Consider the following 24,931-nt stretch of genomic DNA (forward strand, 5'->3'; position numbering starts at 1 on the left):
TCGCTGATCTGGAAATAAATCCACTTGACTTTAAAGCTTTTAGGAATTTTTCTTCTCCCAGTACCTAATTAGGTTCTCTCATAACAAATTGCCTCACGAAAACCTCATTTGCGTATTATTGCAACGAAAAAGATGCCAGATTATTCGATATATCATATCGAATTATTTCACAACTGCTTCGGTAACAATTTGTGCAATTTCAGTTTTTATCGACAGAGTTCGAAAGCACTCCACTTAATTAACGCAAAACTAGATGAGGAAACATCAGCGCAAATTATTCCACTTGCGGGGTAAAGAAAGAACATTTTAAGTTTCCAAAGATACGTCTTGAGATGAAACCCGAGATCAAAGAGCTCGAATTGTTTCAGAAGCTTTGATCTACGTCGATGCGTTGGCAGAAACTTAATTGCTCGAATGAAAAAAATAAAGGGGATGTATTTAAACTCGTCAATTGGGGGCGACCCCTTCACCCGTCTGGTCAAGACCTGGACTGTGGTCCATCCAGCATCCACGTTTCGAACCAATGGTCCATGCGACGATTTCACCTCGGCTAACTAAACAGGTGCGGAGAGGGTTGGAAGTCGTGCTGGTCGATACAGCGCCAGCCGTTCCGACATGAATATTTGATTTCCCTGCCACCCCTCATGTTGTACACGACCTTTGCCGCCGGTGTCACCAGATACAACACAATTTTCACTTTCCATCATCATCGACGTTCCGATTAGAACAACCCGGAACGAACTCCGGCTCCTGGGGGTCAGATTCTCATCTTCGTCTCCAGGAAGGACACAAACCTTCAAAGGGAGAGTCCTACAAAGGCACCTGCGAGGTAACTGACCTTTACCATCGATCATCCCGCTCTGGAAATGTCAGTAATTATTTCACAATCGATCAACTAGGCGGAAAATATTCGAAGTATATTGTGACGAAAGAATCGGTCCCCAGGTGAGGCGCTGAGGGACGCGTCGACGCGAGAAAATGGCGGAAAATAACATTCGGGCCGAGATGACGAAACGGGTGGTGCTGTCATCCGGTATTTTGTTCTTCACTTCCATCACTAAAATGTAATCATTGTTTATTGTGAGGCGAGGCGTGTCAATTAATTCCTGCAGCAAAAATATGATGTTAACAAAGATAAATGTCTTTCTTTCGCGGGAGGAGATAAGAGCAAGCTGTTATTGCACGTAATGTATGCAAATTATTTTCGTTACAGTTTCATTGTTATTTGCAGTGTCGTCATTGCTCCTCATACGATTTGTTCATTTTAAGACAATAGTCTCTTCCTCTAGGTACTCGCAGTAATTAACCATAATGATTCAACTTTTAATACAATGTACGCAATCGAGGGAATAACTAGGTGGTACGGATTACTCTCGACAATTTTAGCTCATTCTCATGTCGCTGTTGCAACTTTTGCAAAAGCGCTCTTGCCTCACAACTTGCCGTAAAAATTAGACGCCACCCCCGCGGCGTACCTATTCGTGTTCAGTTTGGTAAAATTACATTAGGCCACATGTCAGTAATTCAAGAAGCAATTCCGGGCGCAATTTTCCTGACATATCCAGGAGCGATCTCCCCTCGGCGTCAGCGGCTCTCAAACGGCGTCGTCGCCGCCTCCTGGTCCAGGAACCGCTGCGTTTCACCTTGGGGTTCCGTCGAATCGGTGGGGTTGTGTGATCGAAAATTCAAATGAACGGGTGGCGTAGCCGCAGGCCTCCACGTCCGGAACAGGCGCTCCGGTGCGGTTTGTTGCAAGGGGAGGTTTACCACGGCAAGACCCTCGACGAGCGCTGCATACAAACGACGCTAAATGCTAGTTGTAGATTATGGACGTAATTAAAAAGATTAGGTGCGCGATTGGGTGGTTAACTTGTTTGAAAAATTTCATCGGGGGCATAATCGTCCGGCGATTAAGGAGATTTTCTAGTGAAACAAAATTTAATGTGGAGAGTGTAGATTTATGTGTCGTTGCGTGGAGTGCTTCTCTTCGACGGTTTAAATATGTTTTTCTTTGGAGACAAGGGTTAACCTCGAGAGGCGGAAGCTGTACGAGGGGCACGAAGAGTCGAGAGTGCTTTATTATCCTAAGAACAATTCGGGAGGATGTCGAAGGGATGTCAAGTGGCGGTTGAATTAAAAAGAGACGGGATATTGCCATCCTCAAATATGCAGATTTGTTGTAGCTTTATTAAACGATTTCGAGTGGATCTTTATGAATTCGGGATCATGCACGCAGATATTAAAATTTAAAATTTAATCAGATTCAAGTTGTAATCTGGATGCGTGCTATGCAAAGTTTGTGTAATTTCGTCCCGAGTTGGATTCTCGGCAGAGTAATGGAAAAGGTTGGACAAACTTGGAGATCACGAATAGATAACATGAATTACGTCTCAGATGAAACAGAGATCTGCAATGACGGGATGGATTTGTGAAAGACGTTTGGACAAATTTTGTGATCTGCTTCTAGGTCATCTACGATCTAAGAGAAGTAGTCTAGGTCTAAATAATTGAAGGAGGACGGAAACACCATAAGCACAATCAAAAAGTTTTGTTCTTGTACTGCTCATCCATTATGGATTTGAATTGTCAGATTCAACGTCGGCCAAAATTTAGGAACTGTACAGTTTATTTTGTGCATGATTGGATTTTTGCTGAGAGTGTACTCGTAATCTTGTAACAAAAATGAAAAGGAAAAGAGAAAGTTTTCAGTTTATTCAGAATGAGATAATCCGTGATTCAGATTGTCCTGACGATATGATCATTGGAGGGATGTTTTCAGTCGACGTATTTCCCATGCCCGATCTTTCTTCAATACCATTTTGCCACATTTATGGTGTAAACTTTGAAAGAGCTTCTTCCCATAACTGAAGAATGTTTCCTCAGACAGCATTTTGTTCTCTTCAGGGTCCATATTTTTTAATTCTTAAAGTAATTACAGCAAAAGAATTGTCAAAACTTGAGGTTTTCATTTAGTTGAGTTCGTCGCCATGACTAATAAATAGTGGCGACAGTAACGATACCACTAGTGCCAACGTAACGGCACCTAGACAATTTAGGTATATGATATGAATTAGGTTTGGAATAAAATAATTTTACAGAATACATTTTTTTTATAATATTAAGACACTACCTTGTGCAAATTTTTAATTTTATTGACCGTCTATGAAGACTACCTCAATGGTACAGACAATAGACAAGATCCGGAAGTCGTACAGTTGGTTGCAAAAAAAAAACGGCAACTGTCAGAATAAAATTGACACTTTTTACAATTTTTTCATAGTGTGAAAATTTTTAGGAGAGAGGTTAGATTTATGGTCAAAATCAATGACATTTTTAAAACTTATTTGACAGGTGTTGTCAAGTAGATAGTTAATTGACAAATGGATAAAACCAAATTTACATTAGGAAAATTTTCATTTCCCGCTTTTTTGGAACCAACTATAGGTATGGTCGATGGACAAATAAAACTGGGACAAAAACGACAGTCACATAAGTCAAAATTTACAAATTTGCATCGTTTAATTATGGCTTTATCACAAATAGGTTAACTTTGGTGTGACGTATTATATAGACACTGACAAATATATTGACAATTCAATAGTCTGATTTACATAGATTAAATTTTAAGTGTCCCAGACAAAAAATGACAAATAATTGAAATTTGCAATTTTTTTGTGCAGTAAATTATTTACAGTAGATACCTCGAAACGAGCATACAAAAATGTATTTCTCAAAATAAACTGAACTTCTTTTGCTTCATTTAGTCAGAATTATTTCTGAAACTTTTCTGTACATTTTAGGCATCTACAGTAATGTCAACAAGAAATTACTCTTTGGGATTCGAACTTTTAGGGAAATTACGTTTTTCGTGTTGTATGTAACTAGAATTTTCAAAAGTAATTTTGAATGCCTAAGGTTGGTTGCTAATTACTATCAATTGAGAGATTCTTTGCACAAGTCCAACTAAATATGCCGCCAGAAACCAAAACTGATTGTGAAACGAAAAAACATTTATTATTTAGCGAGAAATTAGCAACTGTTGCAAAGATTTCGCTGCCTTACATTTTTGACATGGTTACGATACCTTTTGTTTGCCACCAGAACCCAAATTTATGGCAACCTAGTAACGAATATCCCTAAATCCTAGGGAGTAATTTCTTGTTGACATTACTGTACTACTGAAATGAAATGCAATAATAGAGTTATTTTTTCTTTGGCTTCAGTCGCCAATTTTTGAAAATCAGAAAAATTATAATCGTTTTAATTCTGGGAGAAGAATTAACACTTCTATTTCTGCAGTAAGTACTTGGTATAGAGTATAGAGCATTAATTTTAATAAATGTTGGGTTTAGTAAAATACTTGGTACTTATTTGGATTTTAAAACTAAATTTGTTATTTCTTCTATTACTCGAATAACTTGGTACATAGTAATTTTTTTAAATAGAATTTTACATTTAGTTTGTCATATTAAAATAGGTATTTTGTGTTCTTCTGAAAATCTTTCAAAAAAATTATTAACAATGTTTTTGGAAGCTCCTCTGTATACTTTACTTTTAAAATTTCGTAGCGAATTTTCACTTTCATTGTGTTGACTCTTGTCAGCCACTTTTTAAGAAAATGTATTTTCTGCTTTCTTCTTTAGCCGTAACTCCAATAAGTGCCGGTCTTTTTTCAATAATTTTTTAATTAGACCATTTTGAAAAGTTGTAAAATAAACCATTTTCTGCAAAATAAATCATCCATAGCACATGTTCTCTTAATAAACGACATTGGAGAGTGGACAGTCCATGAAGCTACACCATACGTAATAGAGGAACAAAAGCAAGCACCAGGCCCCTTGACCACAATTTTTTGAACGCTCTTTACTTCCAACAAGTGTCCAAATAAATTTGTAGTCAAGCAGGCCGTGGTTTTCTCTCTCTTTTCGAAACGTAGGTCGTCTTTTTACTTCAAAAATCCTTCAGATGCATAACCTTTTTTTGATCATACCTTTACTTGTTATGAATGACAAATTGAAGTTTTCGGTTCATTTTACATTATTTTCTTCAACGGTTTCTCAAATATCTATTGATGATCATCCATTTTCACTCTTTTGTTCTACACTTCCTGTTTCACGACATGCTTCACACCTAATGCAGCTAGGCCATACGTTACTAGAAACAAAAGCACCAAAGTTACTTGACCATAAATTTTTTTGAAATGATTTGGTTTATAACTCAACAAAAAGGAATTAAATTTCGAGCAATCTGTTGTTTTCCTCTATTTTTCAAGAACCTCGTACCTTGGACTTCCAACAAGAACTCATTCCAAATGAAATACAGTGTTTATTAAACCTGTACCTATTTAAAACTCTTTCTGAAAGTGATGTTATCAACGTCTTCAGTTTTTCTAGACACTTAAAAAATCTTTCAACAATTTTTTTAGTTTATTTGATAAATTCTGAAACTAACTTACTTCTCCTGACTAGCAATCGATCTTTCACGTGTCGTCAGTTATCTCTTTTGTTTTTTACTACTTTGGTTTCGCGGGTGATCAGTTAGAACCCAAGGAAGTTGAGATAAAAAATTGTACTGTGACAGTTTTGTAAAGTTTTCAGTGAAAATATTTTTGCTTTCAGAAAGTGATACCGCGAAATCCTCTTCCATCCTCCATATCTGAAATTACAGCAGTAAATCATTTTATCCACTGCCGTATAACGTGCGTTGTATCCTTTATGTGGACAAACAGCAATGTTTGCCATTGTTGTCGACTCGGTTCATAAGCCCATAAGTAATAACCTCAATTTACTATTCGCATAATTCCTTCAGACATTTCTGTTTGGGACTTTTGAAAAATCAAAAACCAAACCATTTTTGACAATCTAATTATGCCCATCGAGTCCCTCGTCAAAATTAAACACATTGAATGCCTTAAAAACGTACTTTGACGCCTTCTTCCATTAAATTTTTTCCTCGCGACTTCAAATTAATTACCTTTGAAAACAGCAAAACAAAAACTAATAAATCAACATTCGATGGTGGCTAATTAAAGAGGGACAAATGCATATAGTGTGCTTTATTACCTGGCCGCTGTAAAAATAACACAAACATTTCAGCAGGCCAGGTATTGATCCCGTCCGAAGTCACACCCGTTTAACCGCCTCCTGCAGGATCCGCCCTTTCCTGCTGAACTCCGCCCATCGGGACTTCGATCGTCCGCCGGCACAAAGTTCACAAAAAGGTCACTTGACGAATGTTCAACTTTCAAACGGCTTAACTCCCAACGAACGATCGTTCCAAAACTCGAAAAGATGCCATTAACAAAGATTCCGAATTTCATTTGATTCATGTCCCTATTTATTCCAATTTGCAAAAATTTCAGGTTCGTCGAAAGTACGTTCAACTTCGCGTGTCTCATAAACGTCAACCTGACGTTTATCGTGTCAGTCAGCATGATCGTCGAATCAATCTCAGACATGATCCCAGGTACTGCGACACGTATTGAATTAATTTCCAATAATGCGTTGCTTAATTACGGAGGTCGCAGCTCATACAAAAATCGAATCTTACTGATTCTCGATATGTCAGAGAAGAGCGGGGAATGAAGCTCAGACATGACTTTAAGAAGTCATGGACTATCATTTTTTTTTAGCTTGCGTGACGTTTTTAGACGTTCATTCGTTTATCACCGCCAATTAAGTCACAAAGAAAAATAATTTTGACATGTTGGTATAAAAAATTCAGTCCCAAACGAGCTTTTACCGTTTTTTAATTTGGCTTGTTTATTCTGAAGCTAAAACAAAACAGAATGTCGTTGTGTGTTGTGTAGGTTTTAATAAAATTTTTCCCTTCGGATCAAGTTTAATTCAATTTTGTGGAGGTCGTTTTAATCCGTTTGGAGCGATTCTTGGTGAAACGTTGTCTGTTTGAAAATAGGAGAAATGCAAATGGGAGATCATCTAAATAGATACAGTCGTGGGTTGTTATTTACGGTCATGTGGATCAAGTACTGACCTTGGTTTCGCAGTTGTGGGTAAGGTTACGTCGAAAACATAAATTAAATATGAATGAAACTTCGATCCACGTTAAATGAAGTAAAGAGGGTGTGCATGGATTCTACCTCAAATGGTCTGGGGTCAGCTGGAACGGCTGAAAGGATATGAATATCTAGTTTGTCCCTAAATAATTAAAGAACGCAATTCAGGGGAGCAGGGTGGGTTCAGTTCTAGAGATGTTTTTTCAGATGACGAAAAAAAGTAGTAGATTTAAAGGTGTTTCGCAGCTTATTTCGTTGTGACACACTACGTGTCTCGATTCTTTTGTGTACGACAATTTAATTGAAATAATAACAAAGTAAGAATCGACTGGAATATTTTATTCAAGTTCTAATTTTGGAAAAGACGTTTTTCTCATTTTTCCCCGTGGAATCATTATCGAGTTACGCCTGTCTCACTTGAGCTTTTGTCAGAATCTGCCAAGTTCAACTCCTTTTCGAGAAGAGAATTTAGCGAAAGATTAAATTACGCTATTCTACCCTACCATTAGTGGATTTACTTAAATTTCCACCCCGTAATGAAAAACTCTAGGCCACCGGCGCAGATTGATTACGTTTTGTGTTTATGTAACGGCATACCCCATTAAACTTTACCAAATTGCGCCCTATCAAATAATTAAACATGTTACATCAAGGAAACGGGAAAGAATGAAACGCAAATTGTTGGCGTTATTATTTTATTAGAAATCGAAAGGTCAACTGCTCGTAAATAATTCGAGGGTGTAGAGTTTTGACGAAAGTAATTTTAGTTGGTGTCGGAGTGGAGCGGTAAGGTGGGAAATGAGGTGTGTTGAGGGAATGGGACGCTCGATAGGAAGTTGGGACGGAGTTTTGCTCCGGAAATTGAGATGACTTATTTCGGAGATATTTTGTAAAGAAGTTAGTGCAGCGAGGTTGGAAGTGGCGTAGTTTGGGGGTTGTTAGGTCGGGGGCGGTCCAGAGTGCCTACTAAAAATGGACAACATAGTTATATTTCTTGCTTATAATATTTACTAAATTACAAACCAATACCTACCATTTGTGTCTAGGTATGCACCCCTTGGACGCTTATAAATGAAGAACTGTTCAATAGATTTTAATGAGATTTTCACAACAGTTGGAGTGTTTCTTTTACTCCTGTTTTAATATACAAACCGTTCACCATCTTGTGAAGGGTCTGGGTGGTAACGAAAAAGATGAAGAAAATGTGAGAATTTTTGTGGAAAGCATCATGAGAAATTTTTTGGCAACGACGCATTTACAAGGATACTAAGTATCGCGCGTTCAAATGAAATCCTGGGCTGAGTAGGCGTTGGAAAAATTAAACCGTTTAGAACAGTGTAAAGTTTGAATTTCCCACCGTTTGACACGAATGACATTTGTGCAAAGGGTGCCCTTAGATATTTGCTTCGAGAATAGGAACCGTTAAGTTATTCTATTTTTAATCTAAAACATTGCAAAGAAAGAAAATTTGTTTGGCTCTAAATTTTAGGTTAGCTGTCAACATGCTCCAATTAATCTACACTTTATAAAAGCACAACAATTGAATGTTTCCAACGCCTTCCCAGCCCAACAAACAAATTTCTGTCAATGAAAATGGTTTGAAGATTCCAATTAATCTTTTAAAAGTTAAGAGTTGAAGATCAAGACGAGATGAAGATGTACATCTAGAAGAAGATCAAAATCGAGATGAAGATCCAGATGAAAGCCAACCAAGTCAACAGCTAGTTCAATGTAATTTCTTCTTGATTGATGCTTTTATTTTTCTCTCAAAAATTATTTATTTGATACTTGCTTTTTCTTCGGATGTACATTTGCAAAAGCCCTTTAAATTGTGATTTCTTAGTTTAGACTGTTTAGAGCAAAGAAAATTTAAATCTACTAACGTTTCGCTGAATTTCATGCAAAACTTTGTTGTTCTCTTGTTTTTACAAACTTTCTCAAAAGTTTTAGCAAGAACATCATGAGAGCTTTCACTAGGCGAACTTCCACATTTTGCCGCAAGGTGGTCGCAGTACTCGAAGTTATTAAACAAATTCTTGTCACGTGACTCTGGAAGAAATGATTTAATTAATTGTCTCAGAGCTCTAGAGAGTAAAACAAAGCATAAATGCAAATTCTTCTGAATTTATCTATTATATCCAGAAGTGTTGGAATTTTACAACCAACAATAAGTGACTTTAGTTAAGAATGTAAAATATTTTATGAAATGTTTAATTTTGTCGGAACAGTGTAGTAATAAAGTTTATTGTTAGGAACTGCTGAAAGTTTGATTGTTGTCGGATGTCAACGACACTTTTTACGACATGCTAATAATCCGCGGAGCACGTGTCTTCAGCGGCGCCCAAAACCAATTAACAAGGAAACTTTCTCCTGAAAAATATTTTCACAAGGAATTCCTAAAACAGCTCGAGCACCGATTAAATCGCAGATTCTGCAAATCTCCGGCACGACCACGACATCAACAAACAAAACGTCCGTCGTGTCGTAAACATGAATGAATGATAATCTGCCTTAAAGTGTCGTAACACTTACTTAACCCATCCATCTCTGCAATTTGCATTAATTAGACGTGCGTTCGTCAAACCGCCCCGAGTGCTCGCGATTGGAGAACAAGGTGAAAAATCGATATTCTTGACACGAATTCTGCGGAACGACTATCGATCCATCAACACTGGATGATGGACCTCTTCGGGGATTCGAGCATGTGGGTCATCCGCACAATTAGTCCCGTGCCCGCGAAAAATCACTGTGATTACGGAGACGTTTCCTGAATGATGTTCAAAATCAGTTTAATTTTCCGAAACGACTTTCTCCTAAAAATCAAAAGTTCATTACACAGTCGTGTCCATGCCGGGATAATTACGCCGCCATGCAAAACAGTGAAACCGACAATGGTGATAAACGACATGTTGAAAATTATTCAATTACATCACGCGACCTTGAAAGAGAGAAAGCCGATCCGGAAGGAAGTCCCAGCGTGGGGCTTGCGACCATATGCACCGTTGAAAAACCAATTACGGTCGATCACGACCGAATTTCCTAATCCTTTCCAACAAGGATATGGCGAAGAACAATGTGAGGATTTATAGGACGGTTAAGTTTGTTGAGAAATTTATATCGGTTTTATTGGCGTTTCAGTTGCCTTAATTATACCGATCGTGACGGTTTTCTGTTTGTTTTTAGAATCAATTCATTTTATCCCGAGCTGAAACGGATCGGATAGAAACTGTGATGTGTGAGGCGCTTTCTATTTGCACGCCGGAAACATAAAAATGTTTCGTGTTTGTTGGAAAACAATAAGGATTGGCTTTTCTGTACAAGGAAGGACCGTAAATCGAGACATCTTTTATAATTGATCACCAATTAGAGGTAGCCGTGAATGGTACAAAACTGTCTCATGAAAACCATATTGCTTTGGTCGTTGTCGTTATTCTTTTCAATCTTAGTCAACAACTTATTTTTTCTGCATCTACATACCCTTCCTTATCTTCTTTTATGACAGTCTATGTTTAGTACTTGATCCTTAAGTACACCGCGGATTTTTCTCCTCTCCAAAAGATTTGTCTTCCAACAATTTTTTCAATAATTTTCATCCATATTTTTTTCAGGCTGCAGTTTCTTTTCCACTCTCCTTCCTTCATAAATTTAAAGAATTTGATTTCTACTTTTTGGTCTACATTTTATTTATTACATCTTCTCCAGTGAGCTCGATCTTATTACCTCTTACCTTGTCAATTATTGCTTCCTCTACTTAATTTTTCTGTTTCCCTAATCTTTTTCTTCAAAGTTTGTACATATTTTGTCTTTATTCATTTTTAGTTTCTATTTATTACTCACTCTGACATTTGTTAATTTATTTTTTACATTGCTTCTGATAATTTAATTTCTCTTCTTATTAGGAGACATACTCCTCCCTGTGGTTGGTCATTAATATTCCTAACAAATAATTAGTTTAAGTATAGTAAATGACAGTTTAATTTTTGTTGTAACAGAACGTTGACAAATATATTATTATTATTATTATATTATGTCATTTCTTTTGCGCTCTTTTCTTTATTATTAATTTATTGTTCCCTTTCCCGTCTATAATGTTTTCTTTGATATTTTTCTAAATATTATGTTCAAACTACATATTTAAAGGTTTAGCCTTTGAAACCTTAGGCTCTTGGTGCAGAGAAACAATCGATTTCATTAATATCATCGGAGACCGACTTATCGCGGAATCAGGAGGTTCAAAATCTAAGAAATCCCTTTTTGAGAGGATTTCCCTTGCCATTCAACGTGGAAACGCTGCAAGCATTCGGGGCACTTTTCCAGATTCCGCATTATTATCGGAAATTTTTGTAGATTAAAAATGTTATGTAATAATTTAATTAAAGTTCTTTTGTTCAAAAGACTTCAAAATCTTTATTTAACAAATCGCTTCTTCTTTTCATTCATTCTTCGAATATCCTACTCGTTCGACGTTTTGACTTATGTCTTATGTGTCTCGATTCCTCATTTTTATCCATCTTGTTTTCATTTTTTTTTTCTATTTTATAAATCTTTTGAATTACATCCAAATAGAGAAAAGAATAAATTCTAAGAATTTTTTAAATGAAAAATGTATCTTCAAATTCTTTTTCTTTTTGATATTCTCTATTAATAGGTATTACTTTTTTCTTGTTCCAAATTACTCTACCATCTCCTTACTGCTTCTCACTTTCTCTTTTTTCCCTTTGATTTTACATTCTGGTCCACCTTTTTAAAAAAAAAATATTCTTTTTACTTCTTAGGATAATTTCCCCATCAAATCCTTATCCTGGACGTTATCTCCTTATTCCAATTCCGAATCTGCTCTCTGTGTCCTTTGGATTTCTCAGATAATTTTTTATTACTACACTCATTTTACCGCCTTAATAATCTCAGAGCAAAAATAAAAAATGTTTCAAAGTATTTATTTTATTCTTTCCATAAACTCTGGCCAGGATTGTAACAATATTGTCTTCATATCGCAGTACGTGCAGGACTATAGAATTATCTCTGCTGTTTACGACACCGTCCTTCTGCAACGGTTACGACTCTGCCAGAAGTGATAACAATTTCATCTTTCAAGGTAGCAGCCGTCGTATACTTTACGTCTTTAGAAACAACAAAATCGAACACTTTCCTTAGAAAGCAATTTAAAAAATTCTACAAATCACAGATTTTTCATATTTCATTAATTCTAGCAACGATATTGTTTAATTTGAAAAAATTAAATTTTGAGAAAACATTGTACGAAGTAATTGTTGTGGGTCCGCTGTGTCTTTAATGACAATAATCGTGTCACCATGACCCGCAGTGTGACCACAAAATACTACAAAGTGTGCAATATTTTGATAAGTCCCATTCAGTCCCCATTATGCAAGCGCAAAAATAATTACGCTTCGGTATGTACTTAATGACTGTTCCTGCAATACTGCAGAGACACCACAACCTTTTGAAATGCTTATTTAATGTAATTACGTGGAATTTATAGCCTGCATTTTAATTAAAAATTAATTACGACCTCAACAGCGCATCTACCTTTGACGTATCTCCACACACTATCGACTAATTTATGAATGATGGAGCACTCGAATTTAAACTAATTCAATTGAATCAACATCAAAGTATCCGTTTCAAAGTAAAATTAGCATAGTTTGTAGCGTCAATAACAGCTCAGATGTTTGCGTTGCGAATTGTTGTTAAACCGCAACAAGTTCTGGAATTCATGAAAAGAATGAAATAATATTTTTGCGCGATTGTACTCTATTTGGTTGTTTACCACGTCTGTTTCCAAGATGGTAAGCTCTGTTTACTCGTTGCTAACGATAAACTCGATGGTAAGTAATTTTTGGTGTTCTAGAACGGTAAGTAAAGTTTATTCAAAATTAATCGATTATTATAATAATTTTTATGTAGACAGAAGTTGAAGCCAAGATGTGGGGGCACTTTCTGGAAACTCATAAAGCTCTTGTAGTCGGCTTTCCTTGGCGCTGCAATGAAAAAGCATTAGCAAACTTGCCGCGACATTGGCATTGTCAAAATTTTCATACCCCGCATTTTCCTTGTCTTCTTGATTACACATTGAGATCGTTGGTTTCGAAAATTCTTCATTTATGTAGACGGAAGTTGAAGACAAGATGTTAGCACTATCTGAAAACTCACACGGCTCTTGTAGTCGGCCTACCTTGCCGCTGGCGCTGCAATGAAATAATTTTAGTAACAGACTTGCCGTGACATTAGAATTGTCAAAATGTTCATACCCCGGATTTTTCTTGTCTTCTTGAATACATATTGAGTTCGCTGGTTTCGAAAATTCTTGATTTATGTAGACAGAAGTTGAAGACAAGATGTTAGCACTTTCGGGAAACTCACACGGCTCTTGTGGTCGGCATTCCTTGCCACTATAATGAAATAATATTAGCGAACTTGCCGCGACATTAGTAGTATTATCAAAATTTTCATACCCCAAATTTTCCTTGTATTCATAATTACACATTGAGGTCGTTAGTTTCAAAAATTCTTTATTTGTGACGCACCCCACATTCAAAGTTTCTTCTACAATATCCACTTCGTTTTCGGAATCACTAAATATCACTCATTTTACTGCTTGTTTTTCAACACAACTGGCGATATTTGCGCACAAAAACTGCAATGGCGGTAGTTGTTTGCAGATTGCCTTAGAAACGCGATACAAAAATCGACATTGTGGCAACACGATGTGAAGGGCGTCGTATCGCATTGCATTCTAGTTAGGAATGTTTTGTAATAAATATTCAATCGCGCAAAAAATCTCATAAGCATGACGAACGTTAATGACAATGTACGGATCTCAGACAATATTGGAGTCGTCGCAAGCTCCTCCTCCAAACAATTGTCTTCGATCCGTACATTGTCATTACCGTTCTTTATACTTAATATACTATTAGCGAGCACGGCAATTACACACGAAGTGTGAATAAAATCCGATTTGATTGTTTGCTCAAGAAATGTTTGTTTGGCCGAGAGTTTAGTACCACATCGGCTTGCTAGGTACTAATGGAAGTGAAGGGTACGCTATGGGCTTTCACTATTTCCTGTGGGGATCCTAATCATTCTAATTATCAATTTGGATAATTAGAATTTTTCGTACAAGTTTCGTCATACGACGATTGTTCAAGTGAGGCCAAATCGGGACCGTTGTGTGGCACAAGCTCGCCTGCAAGAAAAAACTCCACTCGAGAACAAGAGAAAACGCATTTTTCTGGAAAAAACTTCCCAAACGAGCGTATTATTTCCAAATATATTATCTCCACTTTCTCACAGTTTTAGTGATTCGACACACATATTTATCACCGAATTTGTGTCATTTTTTCTCTTTACTCGTAAGAATTTCTACGGAATTATTCCATGTCCAAATCGACAACACATTTGTCAGAAACACTTTCAGGCTGCTTTTACCAAATTTACGAATCGATAGAGCGACAAAAGGAGTCGGAATCGAACGAGACCGTCATAAACTTCATCACGTTTTGATCCTAGAAGAGGTTGTAAATCGGCGATACGGATGGAGACTAGGAAGAGACGTTCTGGTACTGATGGATGAGAAACATTCAGCGGAAGATATTGGCAAACTCTTGCCAACGAAGGTGGTGCAATTGTGTCAGCTATATTAGGCGAGCAAGTGTACGCAACTTCTAACGGTGTTGGCTACAATATAAATCACTCTTAATATTTTATTAGTTATTACTTTTAACCTATAGATCCAATTATGGTTTACACTATTGATTACCATTTCCCAATTGGTATAATTAAAATCCGGCGATTTATTAAAAATAAATTGTCAGATTTGAGACTTCCGACGTCTTCACCATCTGCCTCTCTTAACGGAGTAATTAAGTGCTAATTAATTTTTTCTGCGGTCTTCGCGGTACCTTCGCCGGTGATCTCACACTCGACTAAGGTCAAACGTACCTACTACACCTCTTGCAATATCAATGCACGAAATTGAGTAACCTACATTAGGCGAAACGTGGCCGTAGATGTGCAACAGATCGACAAGGCTGAAGACATTAGCTCCCGTTCCGCACTGTAATCAATCTATAGGTTTCGTTCTGATGAATTGTAGATGATCACGAAAGTTGGCACAGGTGAGGCTGCATTGTCGGAAGAGCGACAAAGGCGATTTTCGCCGTTGAGACATCGCATTTCAATTTCAAACGGCCGTGCGAGAGCCGAGGCGGTCGTCTTCGGTGAAGACGCCATCTGGAAAAATGTTTCTGTTCGGCTTGGACGAGCCCGCAGACTGATAGGCATCGGGGATTATAAGGTCAAGTGCTCGTTTACAAGAGAAATTGACAAATCGAAGAAACTGCATTACGCAACTAGAATGTTACGGGTCAAGTTAATGAACTTGAGGGTTTCGAGAAACCTGATCTGATAACGACAAATCTGTGAGGATTGGTGGCCGTTTGAAAATGGTGGTTGGTAAAAAGTGTCAGTGGCTTGGCCCAACAATTGATGCTAATTAGGGGGAAATAAACAAATGTAACTGTTATGTCATCAAGTTTATATCCGATTCTTCCGTTTATAATCTTTTTTTATGGTTTATATTTTGATTTTTCCTTATTACTTTGCCATTTGTTGTTTTGCTTCCTTTACAGTTGCTTTTACATTTTTAAGATAGGTGGGTCGGAAATGTGAAAAAAAGTGAGTCGAAATAGTTATTTTTGTTACAAGTACCTAAAACATTGTTTTTGCGGACGAATCGTTGCTGTTTCCGGACGAGGCGACAGCCGAGTCTGGAATAGCAGATGAGTCCGCAAAAACGTTTTAGGTACGTGTGACAAACAAAATTTTTTGGTAATAGCTCACCAAACCTTTCACAAGACTTTTCATTACGAAATTTCTATTGCGATCACGGTAAAGTTGTTCAAAAAAGAGCAACCGTAAATAAAAACTTATAGCCATAGCAACAAGTTTGTTTTGTTGATTTATTAATTCTGTCATTTAAAAAATACCAGAAAAGTTTTAAAATGCTTCAAAATCCTGAAGATATTTCTAAAAAGGCAAGACATTGAACTGGGTTTACTTCCAGCAAAATCGCGTTCCATGTATTATAAAGAATATGATACATTTAACCGCTGGAAAGAAAATAACGGGGTAGTGCTTGTAAACGAAGATGCGTCACTATATTATCTTCATGAAAAAGTAAGTAATTTTTAAATACTTTGAGACTAAAACCTTCTTTACTTGCTCATGTAATAATACAGGGTTATTTACGAGTAATAATGGGCCCGACAGAATAAAAAATCTAACCCACACTACATTTCCGAAAAAAGCTGGCTACTGAAATTAAAATGTCCGGCTTTTTTTGAACATGTATTGTGGGTTGCATTTTTTATTCTGTGGAGCTCATTATCACTCGTGAATACCCCTGTATACATACTATTTTATTGTCATGGCAATTTTTCGGGAATGAATCCGTAAAATGGCAATTTTGGAGAGCGTGTACCAAAAAAAATTAATTAAGAAGTCAAGAAGCAATATAAATTTTTTAAATTCCGATTATTTAGTAGTGTCGGAAAAAAAGATGCAATGGCTAGGCAATAAGGAAGAAATAAGAATAACAAAGAAGCGGAAAAAGACATAGATACAAGTCTTTGGGATTCGGATCTAATCCTAATTAGTGCCTGAGAAAAGTACCTAAAAATAAAAATATCAAACAAGAAGAAAAAAGAAATAAAGAAAGAAAAATTAAGAAACGCAACAAATTCCAGAAATACCCAATACGGAAAGATATCAAATTCATGAAACACAAAGAAACTAAGAGAACGTTCAACAACAGCAGAAAAAATAGACTAAGAAAAGTAGTTTAACACAGAATACATAAACAAATAACAGAAGAAAACGAATATTTATCTTGACATCTGTCAAGACAGTATTTAGAAGAATAAGGTAAAGCAAATATGGAAAATGCAAAGAGATGAAGAAAGAATTGAAAAAGTAATGACATATTAAAAAATACGTCAATGAAAAACAGATAAATGCAATGGAATAAGTGATTTCTTTTGCAATCTTTTTTCCTGTTACTTCTCTCTCCTCAGTCTCTTTTTCTTTGATATTCTCAAATACGTATTTCCCAACCTGTCCGATTTCAGGCACTGCGTTAGCATTTATTTGTCATCTTCTCATTATTACACTAATTATTCTACCTATTTACTTTATTACTTATAATTGTGTCCCTTTTCTTCTTTTATTTATAATTTACATTATTTTCAAGCTTTTTTTTTTTCATCATTTTATTTATTTTTATTTTTATATTTTCTTTCCAGCCTTATTTTCTAAATTCGTAATGTTTAACTAAAGAGCCTCAAAAAAATTGTCAAACCGTAGATGTCAAACATCACTTATTCATTATTTATATTTATAATTTCTTTTGAAAAAAACAGTTCACTTTATAACAAACCAACGAGAACTTTCGTTGTTTTCTTAGTGCTGCACGATGATCTTTGAAATTATAAACCTGAAGGAAATGTCAAAGCACACTAACCTGCGGTGGTAAAACACTGAAAAACACATTCTTTTCTGAACGCTCGTTATTTTTTCAGGAATTGCCGTTTTTGTTTCTCGTTTATTCATTTAATCACTTTCTTCATCGTTTTTATTTATTTTAGTCTCCAATTTGTGTTATAACTTTCGTACAAGATCGTGTTTTCTTCTTTACAATTCACTCTAAATGACTCCAAAATTCATAAATCTTCTTTTAGTTTTCTTCTTTACGTTTAACAATAAGATGCTAATTAGTGTGAAATAAACAAATGTAACAGTTATATCATTAAGTTCGTGCTTTCGTTTGCTCATTATTAATGCTAAACGTGATTTCCTCCGTCTTCATTATTCAACTCTGGGCAATTTTACGGCCGACGGTAACGTACGATCTAGACCGTGAAGATGGTTTCTTAATTGCCGCAACGCGTTTGACAGTTTTTGTGAGATTCACAACTCCACTTAATGTACCGCGACCTTCACAGATTCTGACAATTACCAGCGACTCTTAACAGTCACGTTTTAAATGGTACCGGGTACTAATTAATTGAAAAAGTATTACTTTAAATATATCGCATGATTATTATTCGTCTGCAACCTTGCGCAACCACTATCCTTCGATCAGTCGATCTCTTCAATTGACGCTCTGACAGCCGAAATTTGCGTTTCACCTCGTCTGCTCTATAATTATTGATTCATTAAGAAAATGAGTACTATATCAGCAAAAAAATCATCGACAGATAATTTCTTTTCTATTTTTATTCACCTCTGTGACCCAAGTGGTGTGATTTGTCTCGATTTGAATACAAAGCAATTAGCAACGATACCGATAGAGTACCGAGATAGGGATAAAACACGTTTCGATTAATTCCAAGTTTAGAGTTTTCCGTGAATATGTGCATGTTATCTTGACCACAAAGTTTCCACTCGGAATCATTTTTCGATCGTATCTGGTACTCGCACTCAAAAAATCAAAATTTTGCCCAAAATAGAAGTATCATTGTTCACCTCAACGAGTGGAAGTGGACAGATATCGCCGAGGAGTGCCAAAGGTACTTGCAACACGAGGGTTTGCAGGAGGACAGGTACTACTTGACAGTAGTATGTAATTTCAAAATCTAGTCTCTTCATTTTTATTCATTGAAATCAAGTCTTCCAGCATAATGGACATAATAGTAGGTAAACAATTGTTTTATTCAATTCTAATTGATTTCTTATCTTTTTTTATCGACACGATATTTAAATAAACAATCGTATTAATTGTTTATGATTATAATTGCTTCTGGGAGATCTTGGTGGAAGCGATATCAACCAGTAACCTACAATCTCACCACGAGATCTGGAAATGAAGTGGAATTATCTGACATAATTTCTCGATGCGATAAAGTCGACTCCTCAACTGATGACTGGTTTGCAAGGATCTCTGCAGAGGTGGTCCTTAACCACATGGCAGGATTACCATCCTTCGTGCAACATCAACAATTTAGTTATCCGAAACTAGGGACTTGACAATCTGCGGGGTTTGGACCAAGTACTCATCCCCAGACCTCCATTTTCTCAATAACAGTGGTTTCAAAGTAGCCAACATGTCCGCGACAAAATCACAACCTACTTGAACCATTTGGTCGACTTAGGGGTTGCAGGATTTCGTACAGACTCGGCGAGTCCTGAAGACTTGCAAGAAATCTACTCCAGTTTGAAGAATCTGAACCAAGACTTTAGAACAGTTGAGTCTTCAGTGGTAGAGACAAAATGAAGATTCGTGTTTGTCGACAACTACAGCCATCAGAGAACTGAAGGATCTTGACGTGCAAAAATCTAAAGAAATTCAACATGGCGCTGGCTTTCGTATTGGCCCACACTTATGGATTGCCCAGGACTCTCACAGGACTCGGATGGAAACGTCAAGCCCCCCATTATCTATTCCGACGGTTCTGGCGCCCATATGGTACATTTCAGGAATGGTTGCAGGAAGTGGGATAGAGAAGTACCAGCAGATAGCATTTTCTACAGGAGATAAAAGTTTCGTCATGTTCAATTGGAGCAACTTGACCGCCACCATTCAGACCTCTCTTGTTGATGGGACACATTGCAACATAATTTCGGGAGACTCGAGAGATCCTCAGGACAATCCATAATTGTCGACAGCAAAGGAGTTGCGTCAGTTTCAATTTTAGAAACTGATTGCTACGGAGTCCTTTCAATTTACTCCGACAGCAAGTAATAAATGAATTATTAACACTTGCTAAGAAGTTTTTGTTTGAAAAAGTCTTGACAAGTTTGGTGCAAGGTCTCGCACATCCTGTATTTTTCCTTGCGAAAAAAGAAATAAACACACTTTATGCCTACCGAGTTACGTGATTTCATCAAGACCCGTCCTTGACAGGCCATTAATAATTCTTTATTTTTTCCTCTTTTATAGTGTTTAGTGTTGCCATTAAAGCCCACATAGACAATGACTCTTAATGAACGAGTGACGCTGAGATTCACTAAATCTGCGCTAAGAGGCGTAATTGTGTGAAAAATGTTAAATGGAGTCGTTAAGAGCGAGCCGCTAACCAGGAGAGATGAAGACATCGCGTCGTTGGGAGTTGGCAAACAAAGAACAAAAAATTTCGACGTTCATTTCAATGTTGAATTTTGCTAAATAATAAATTGGGGTTGAGAAGTTGTCTCTTCATTCCGTATGAATGGGGTGGACACAACAGACTTGCCAATTTGTTCCTTTATTTATTTAGTACAAAGCTTGAGAGTTAAATTTGGACGAAAAGAATGATCGCAGTGTTGCAATATCTATTCAAGTCGAAATTTACACACCGCACACATAATGCGTATTAATTACGTGTTTTGGTGTTATAACACGTGTTTGTTGAATTTATGTAAGAAATAATTGCAACAAATCCGTTACTTAACAATCTAATTTCCTCGTTACGTAACGTTGATCCATACCTTGCGCCTAGTCCTTCTTGGATTTAGCATGAATGGCTAGAACTCCATTAAACTCCAACGCCCCCAGCTGAATAAACGCTGTGCCGCCACTTCTTACGGTGACGGATTTTCCGGTGCAGTTGCCGCCCACCAGCCCGCCTGATATAACGTCGCAATAAATCCCTTTACGAAGACACGTCTGCAGATCTCGTCCAACATCCCCCCAATTAGTGAAGGCGATAAAACCCTTATCACCTCTGCAAAAAGCGATTTGTTGATCTTCGTTCGACCACCAGTTTGCCACTCCGGTTCCGGCGACCACGTTCCGGAACTGGACCATGTTGTAAATCTCGCGCCATCTGTGCTCGCAGATCCAGCCGTTCGTGCAAGTGTCGTCCTTGTTGAAGCCCGGAGATAGGATGTTTCCGGCGTTGTCGGCGGGAGGTCCTGCAAAGCTCGGTCAGCAAGAGCGGCCAAACAAACGAACGCGGACCTTGTCCCGAATCCGCGAATTTGTAGCTGGACATTATCCTGGTGGTCCCGTAAGGATGGGCGAGCATGAACGCGACCGCCATCTTGTATCGTTTGGCATCTTTGTACGTCAAGGGGTTGGTGTGGGTGTCGCGCTGGGTGTCGTGGTTGTCCACGAAGGCCACGGCGTCCAGGCCGTCGATCAGGCCCCACTGGGGGCCCCAGTTGACCAACCACTTCAATTTGTCGTTGCCGCGGAAAACGTTGCTCAAAGACTTGCCGTAGTTGAATTCCACGAGAGCTCCAAGGGATGAGTATTCTCGATCTGGAACAAGGCACGTCTAAGGGACTCGACTCTTGGGACACGTACCCATGTTGGAGACCTCCTGGTAGATGAAGGGTCTAGAATTCTCGGGGAATCCGTGCTTGGTCTCCAGATTTTTCAAGCGGGAGTAGATGTTCTTCAAGTCTGAGGGCCACATGTGTCTCGCCGCGTCAACCCTAAAACCTGCCACCCCCAAGGCTATCAGCGAGTTCATGAACTCCACCAGTTTTTGCCTGACGTACTCCTTCCCCTGAAAGTTTCTCTCATAGTGCAGTCAATTTACCACAATTATAACAGTCCAAAAAATAGATTACCAAAAACTTCCAATTTTTTTTTTCCAAAAAATTCAAAATTTTACTTTGACCGAACTGTTGACTGTGGGAGTGCACGCACCTGGTCCAGATCTTTAAGTCCCATCAGCTCGCAATTCCTGTCCCGGACGTGCTCGTCGTGGTCGTTGATGGAGCATTTCTTGTTGAAATCGCCAGGTCCATACGGCACACTTGGGAAAAATAGATGCGAAGCGTTCCCCACACTTCCACCTGTCCCGACCCCATCCCTCCCGCTCATGTGATTAATAACGGCATCGACATAAATCCTGGAAGCAAATGTTGGTGGATTTTGATGTATTTGGGGCGAGTTTACCGGATTCCGACGGCGTTGCACCGTTTCGTCATATCTTCAAAAGAGGTTTTGTTACCCGACCGCGTAATCAATAAGTAGCTCACGGGTTGGTATCGTTCCCACCAAGGTCTCCCGTCAATTATTAAGTTTTCATTCGGGGGCGAAATCTACGAGTACGAGCAGACGGGAGTGGGAGAAACACATCGAGGGTTGTTACCTGGACCCCGCCGTATCCTTTGTGTTGGAGGAAGTTTTCGCATTCGGAAGCGATGTCGCTCCATTTCCACTCGAACAGGTGGACGATGGTGTTCCTGTCCTTCCAGAAGTGGGAGGATTTGTAACAGGCCAACAAAGGCAACAAACAAATTGTTAGGAAAACTGTTTTCAACATAATCTCGTTTAACTTTTATTCGCTCTTCTGTAATTAATACTCGAGCAACTCGTGGCAATCACTGCAAGTTTACTAAGAATGTAAATTAATCATCTTGTTTTTGCTTTCATAAATAGCCTCACTCTTATCTTTGCAAGATAATTCGAACCGTGAATTTATACTAACAGATGGATAGGAGCATAGGTCAGCAAAGAACTAGTTCCAGAGTCGTAAAATATGAGCGGCAAAGTAGCTGCACTAGGAGTGTTCACTATTGTTTGAACGTGGCGCTTGAAAGAATTGTCCTTTGTTAAGACAGTTGTTACGTAACACAGTTACCCCATGATGGTTATTTTCTAATTATCGGAAGAAAAATCTAGACAATAAAAAATATTTTAGACAGTTTATCGCTGGACTAAGTCGCATTAAAGGTAATTTGCCGTCACTACAAACATAACATTTTAATTTAGATTTTTGATGAAGTTTGAAATGTTCCCTTGCTTCATTTTTTCGTCCTCTAGTGGATAGTTTATTGCCCTTTGGTGTAATATGACCAGCTTTATGTATTTAAAATTGGATACTATATTTATTTATTATTTGATAGTTGTAAATAATAGTTATTTACGAAACAAGTTGGATATAGATATTATTATCGCACGCATGTAAAATTAGTACACCAAGGCCAGGAAAATGGCGTTGGTTGTTTTCAAAACCATGGCAACGCTTTAGAAACCATGTAAACAGTAAAATTAAGATTTTCGTGAAAGGTTGCGAAGAGAAAATGAGTTATTTAGACGAAAATCTGACTTTACTTCAATTGTTATCTTAGTTCTCGTCTGTGAAAAATCATGAGTCAAATGTTAATTAGCTTGTTTAGTTTGCTTTAATTTTTTCCAACGTTTACTTTATCGAATGGCGTGCGGTAAAGTAACACATTACCTGTCTGAAATGAAATGAGTGGAATAAGTAGAATATATCGCAGGATAGTAGAGAAATGTATCTGTTATTGATCTTTAAATAATTCGCTCAAAAATTCTAAGATTTGTACAAAGAGTGAGTATTAAATGACTTTTTATTTATTCAACATTAATTTCAAACTTTTCGGTCTTGCTCGTCTTAACTTTTTAAATAAACAAATTGTACAAAACAATAATTTTACTCTTTAAATAGACATATTCAATGGTAAAGTAAAAATATCCTTTATTTGTTTCTTAAAATTAATTTTAATTGTTTATAAAATTGAAACGGCGAAATGATGCACAATACGATAAAAGATACGCATTCTCTAAAAATCTAAAGAGATTATAACGGGTATTTTTTTAAATTTGGCGTCGAAGTTGGCGTTGAAGAGTTGATTGTGAACGCACCACCGAATTACAACTCGGAACAATTTTTGCGTGTTTTTAACATGCAGTTTGAAAAATCAATCTTTTTAATCTAATCTGTTTGCGTTGTTTGTGTTTTTAACCTGCAGTTTGAAAAATCAGAATTTTTAAGACGAGCGGGTTATTCACAATCGACTCCTCAACGCGAAATTAAAAAAAAAAACACCCTATAAACATTTGCAGAGAAATTGTTTATAACAATCTTTCACAATTTCAATTTCAATTGTATTCTTTTTTCGCAGCCATTCAATTAAAAAAATATATTTTTTTTATTTTCACCCACTAAATTAAGTATAATACTCGTATCAAATGTTCATTAAAATTTCGGCGTTAAAGAGTCGATTGTGAACGCACCACTCGTCAATCTGTCATCAACTTGCAGATTAAAAACACAAACAACGCAAAAAGTGAGGTTCGATCAGGTCAGGTCAGCTGATCAAAGTTGTAAACCGTGGTGCGTTCACAATCAATTCTTCAAGGCCAACTTTGACGGGAAATTTTAATGAACACCGATATGTACAATACAGTTATTACAAAAAAACTGTGTGCATGATTTACAGGACAAAGAAATATTCCATTCAAAAAAGAAATAATTTTCAACTAACGGTACAAGGGAAGATTTCAAAATTTAGTAAAAAAATTGAAAATAAAAATTTCATGTTTTACACTGTTACTAAAAATCGAAAAGAATTAAAAGATACTCGAACTCCAGAGGCATAAGATATGGAAATGTTTTTCTCTGATCCGGATGTTATTGTGTGGTAATTGGCGGGGTCCAATTTGGTGGTGCCGTTGCCAACCCTCTGGGGTTTGATTTTGTGGACTGTATTTTGGATTTTCAATGAAAACTATAGCCTTTAACGCACTGCTATATTAATTTAAAACTTTAACAACTTACACTAAAACAACACTTAAACATATGATAAGTAAATCGAACTTGGGCAAAACAAAACAACAAAGAGGCCGAGGCCATGGTTGCGATGCTATATTTATAGCGTCGAGGGCGCATTTTTGAAAATGGTTTTGCGCATAGCCGACTTCGAGAAACTCTAAGGTGGTGCTGACATCTCATAAGGGTAGTTACAGTTGCTCGAAGTCGCCAAGATTTAAACGAGACGCTACAGTCATGCTGGATGTGGTGACATGTCGATTACAAAAAATTGTTGACATTAATTTCCCGTTCCGCTCGGTGGAGCCATCACATATCACATCCAACCATGAACAAATTTATTTGAAATTGCTAATAACAATAATTTTCACAATTGAGGGGATTCACGGGC

General features: G+C 37.2%; 2 protein-coding genes and 1 long non-coding RNA gene across 3 annotated transcripts; 1 reads left to right on the forward strand and 2 right to left on the reverse strand.

Annotated features, from left to right (window-relative positions):
* Positions 1-12,869: 12,869 nt before the first annotated feature.
* On the reverse strand, positions 12,870-13,944 carry LOC138135773 (uncharacterized). The gene is made up of 2 exons (XR_011161072.1): positions 13,285-13,944; positions 12,870-13,221 (listed from the first exon to the last, which is right to left on the reverse strand). It is a non-coding gene; the product is annotated as an uncharacterized lncRNA (long non-coding RNA).
* A 4,516-nt stretch (positions 13,945-18,460) lies between these two features.
* On the forward strand, positions 18,461-19,183 carry LOC138135038 (alpha-amylase-like; the record flags this gene model as incomplete). Its single annotated transcript, XM_069053674.1, has 2 exons — positions 18,461-18,633; positions 18,814-19,183. Coding segments are annotated over 2 exons (417 nt in total), but the record flags the coding sequence as incomplete, so codon positions are not given.
* A 1,075-nt stretch (positions 19,184-20,258) lies between these two features.
* On the reverse strand, positions 20,259-22,551 carry LOC138134999 (alpha-amylase-like). Its single transcript, XM_069053628.1, has 7 exons — positions 22,410-22,551; positions 22,114-22,348; positions 21,918-22,063; positions 21,666-21,870; positions 21,318-21,522; positions 20,970-21,272; positions 20,259-20,923 (listed from the first exon to the last, which is right to left on the reverse strand). The coding sequence occupies exons 2-7, from the start codon at positions 22,285-22,287 to the stop codon at positions 20,505-20,507; spliced, it is 1,452 nt and encodes a 483-aa protein (XP_068909729.1). The 5' UTR covers positions 22,288-22,348; positions 22,410-22,551; the 3' UTR covers positions 20,259-20,504.
* Positions 22,552-24,931: the final 2,380 nt, after the last annotated feature.

Source organism: Tenebrio molitor, chromosome 7 (genome assembly GCF_963966145.1).
Source record: "Tenebrio molitor chromosome 7, icTenMoli1.1, whole genome shotgun sequence".
Lineage (NCBI taxonomy): Eukaryota > Metazoa > Arthropoda > Insecta > Coleoptera > Tenebrionidae > Tenebrio > Tenebrio molitor.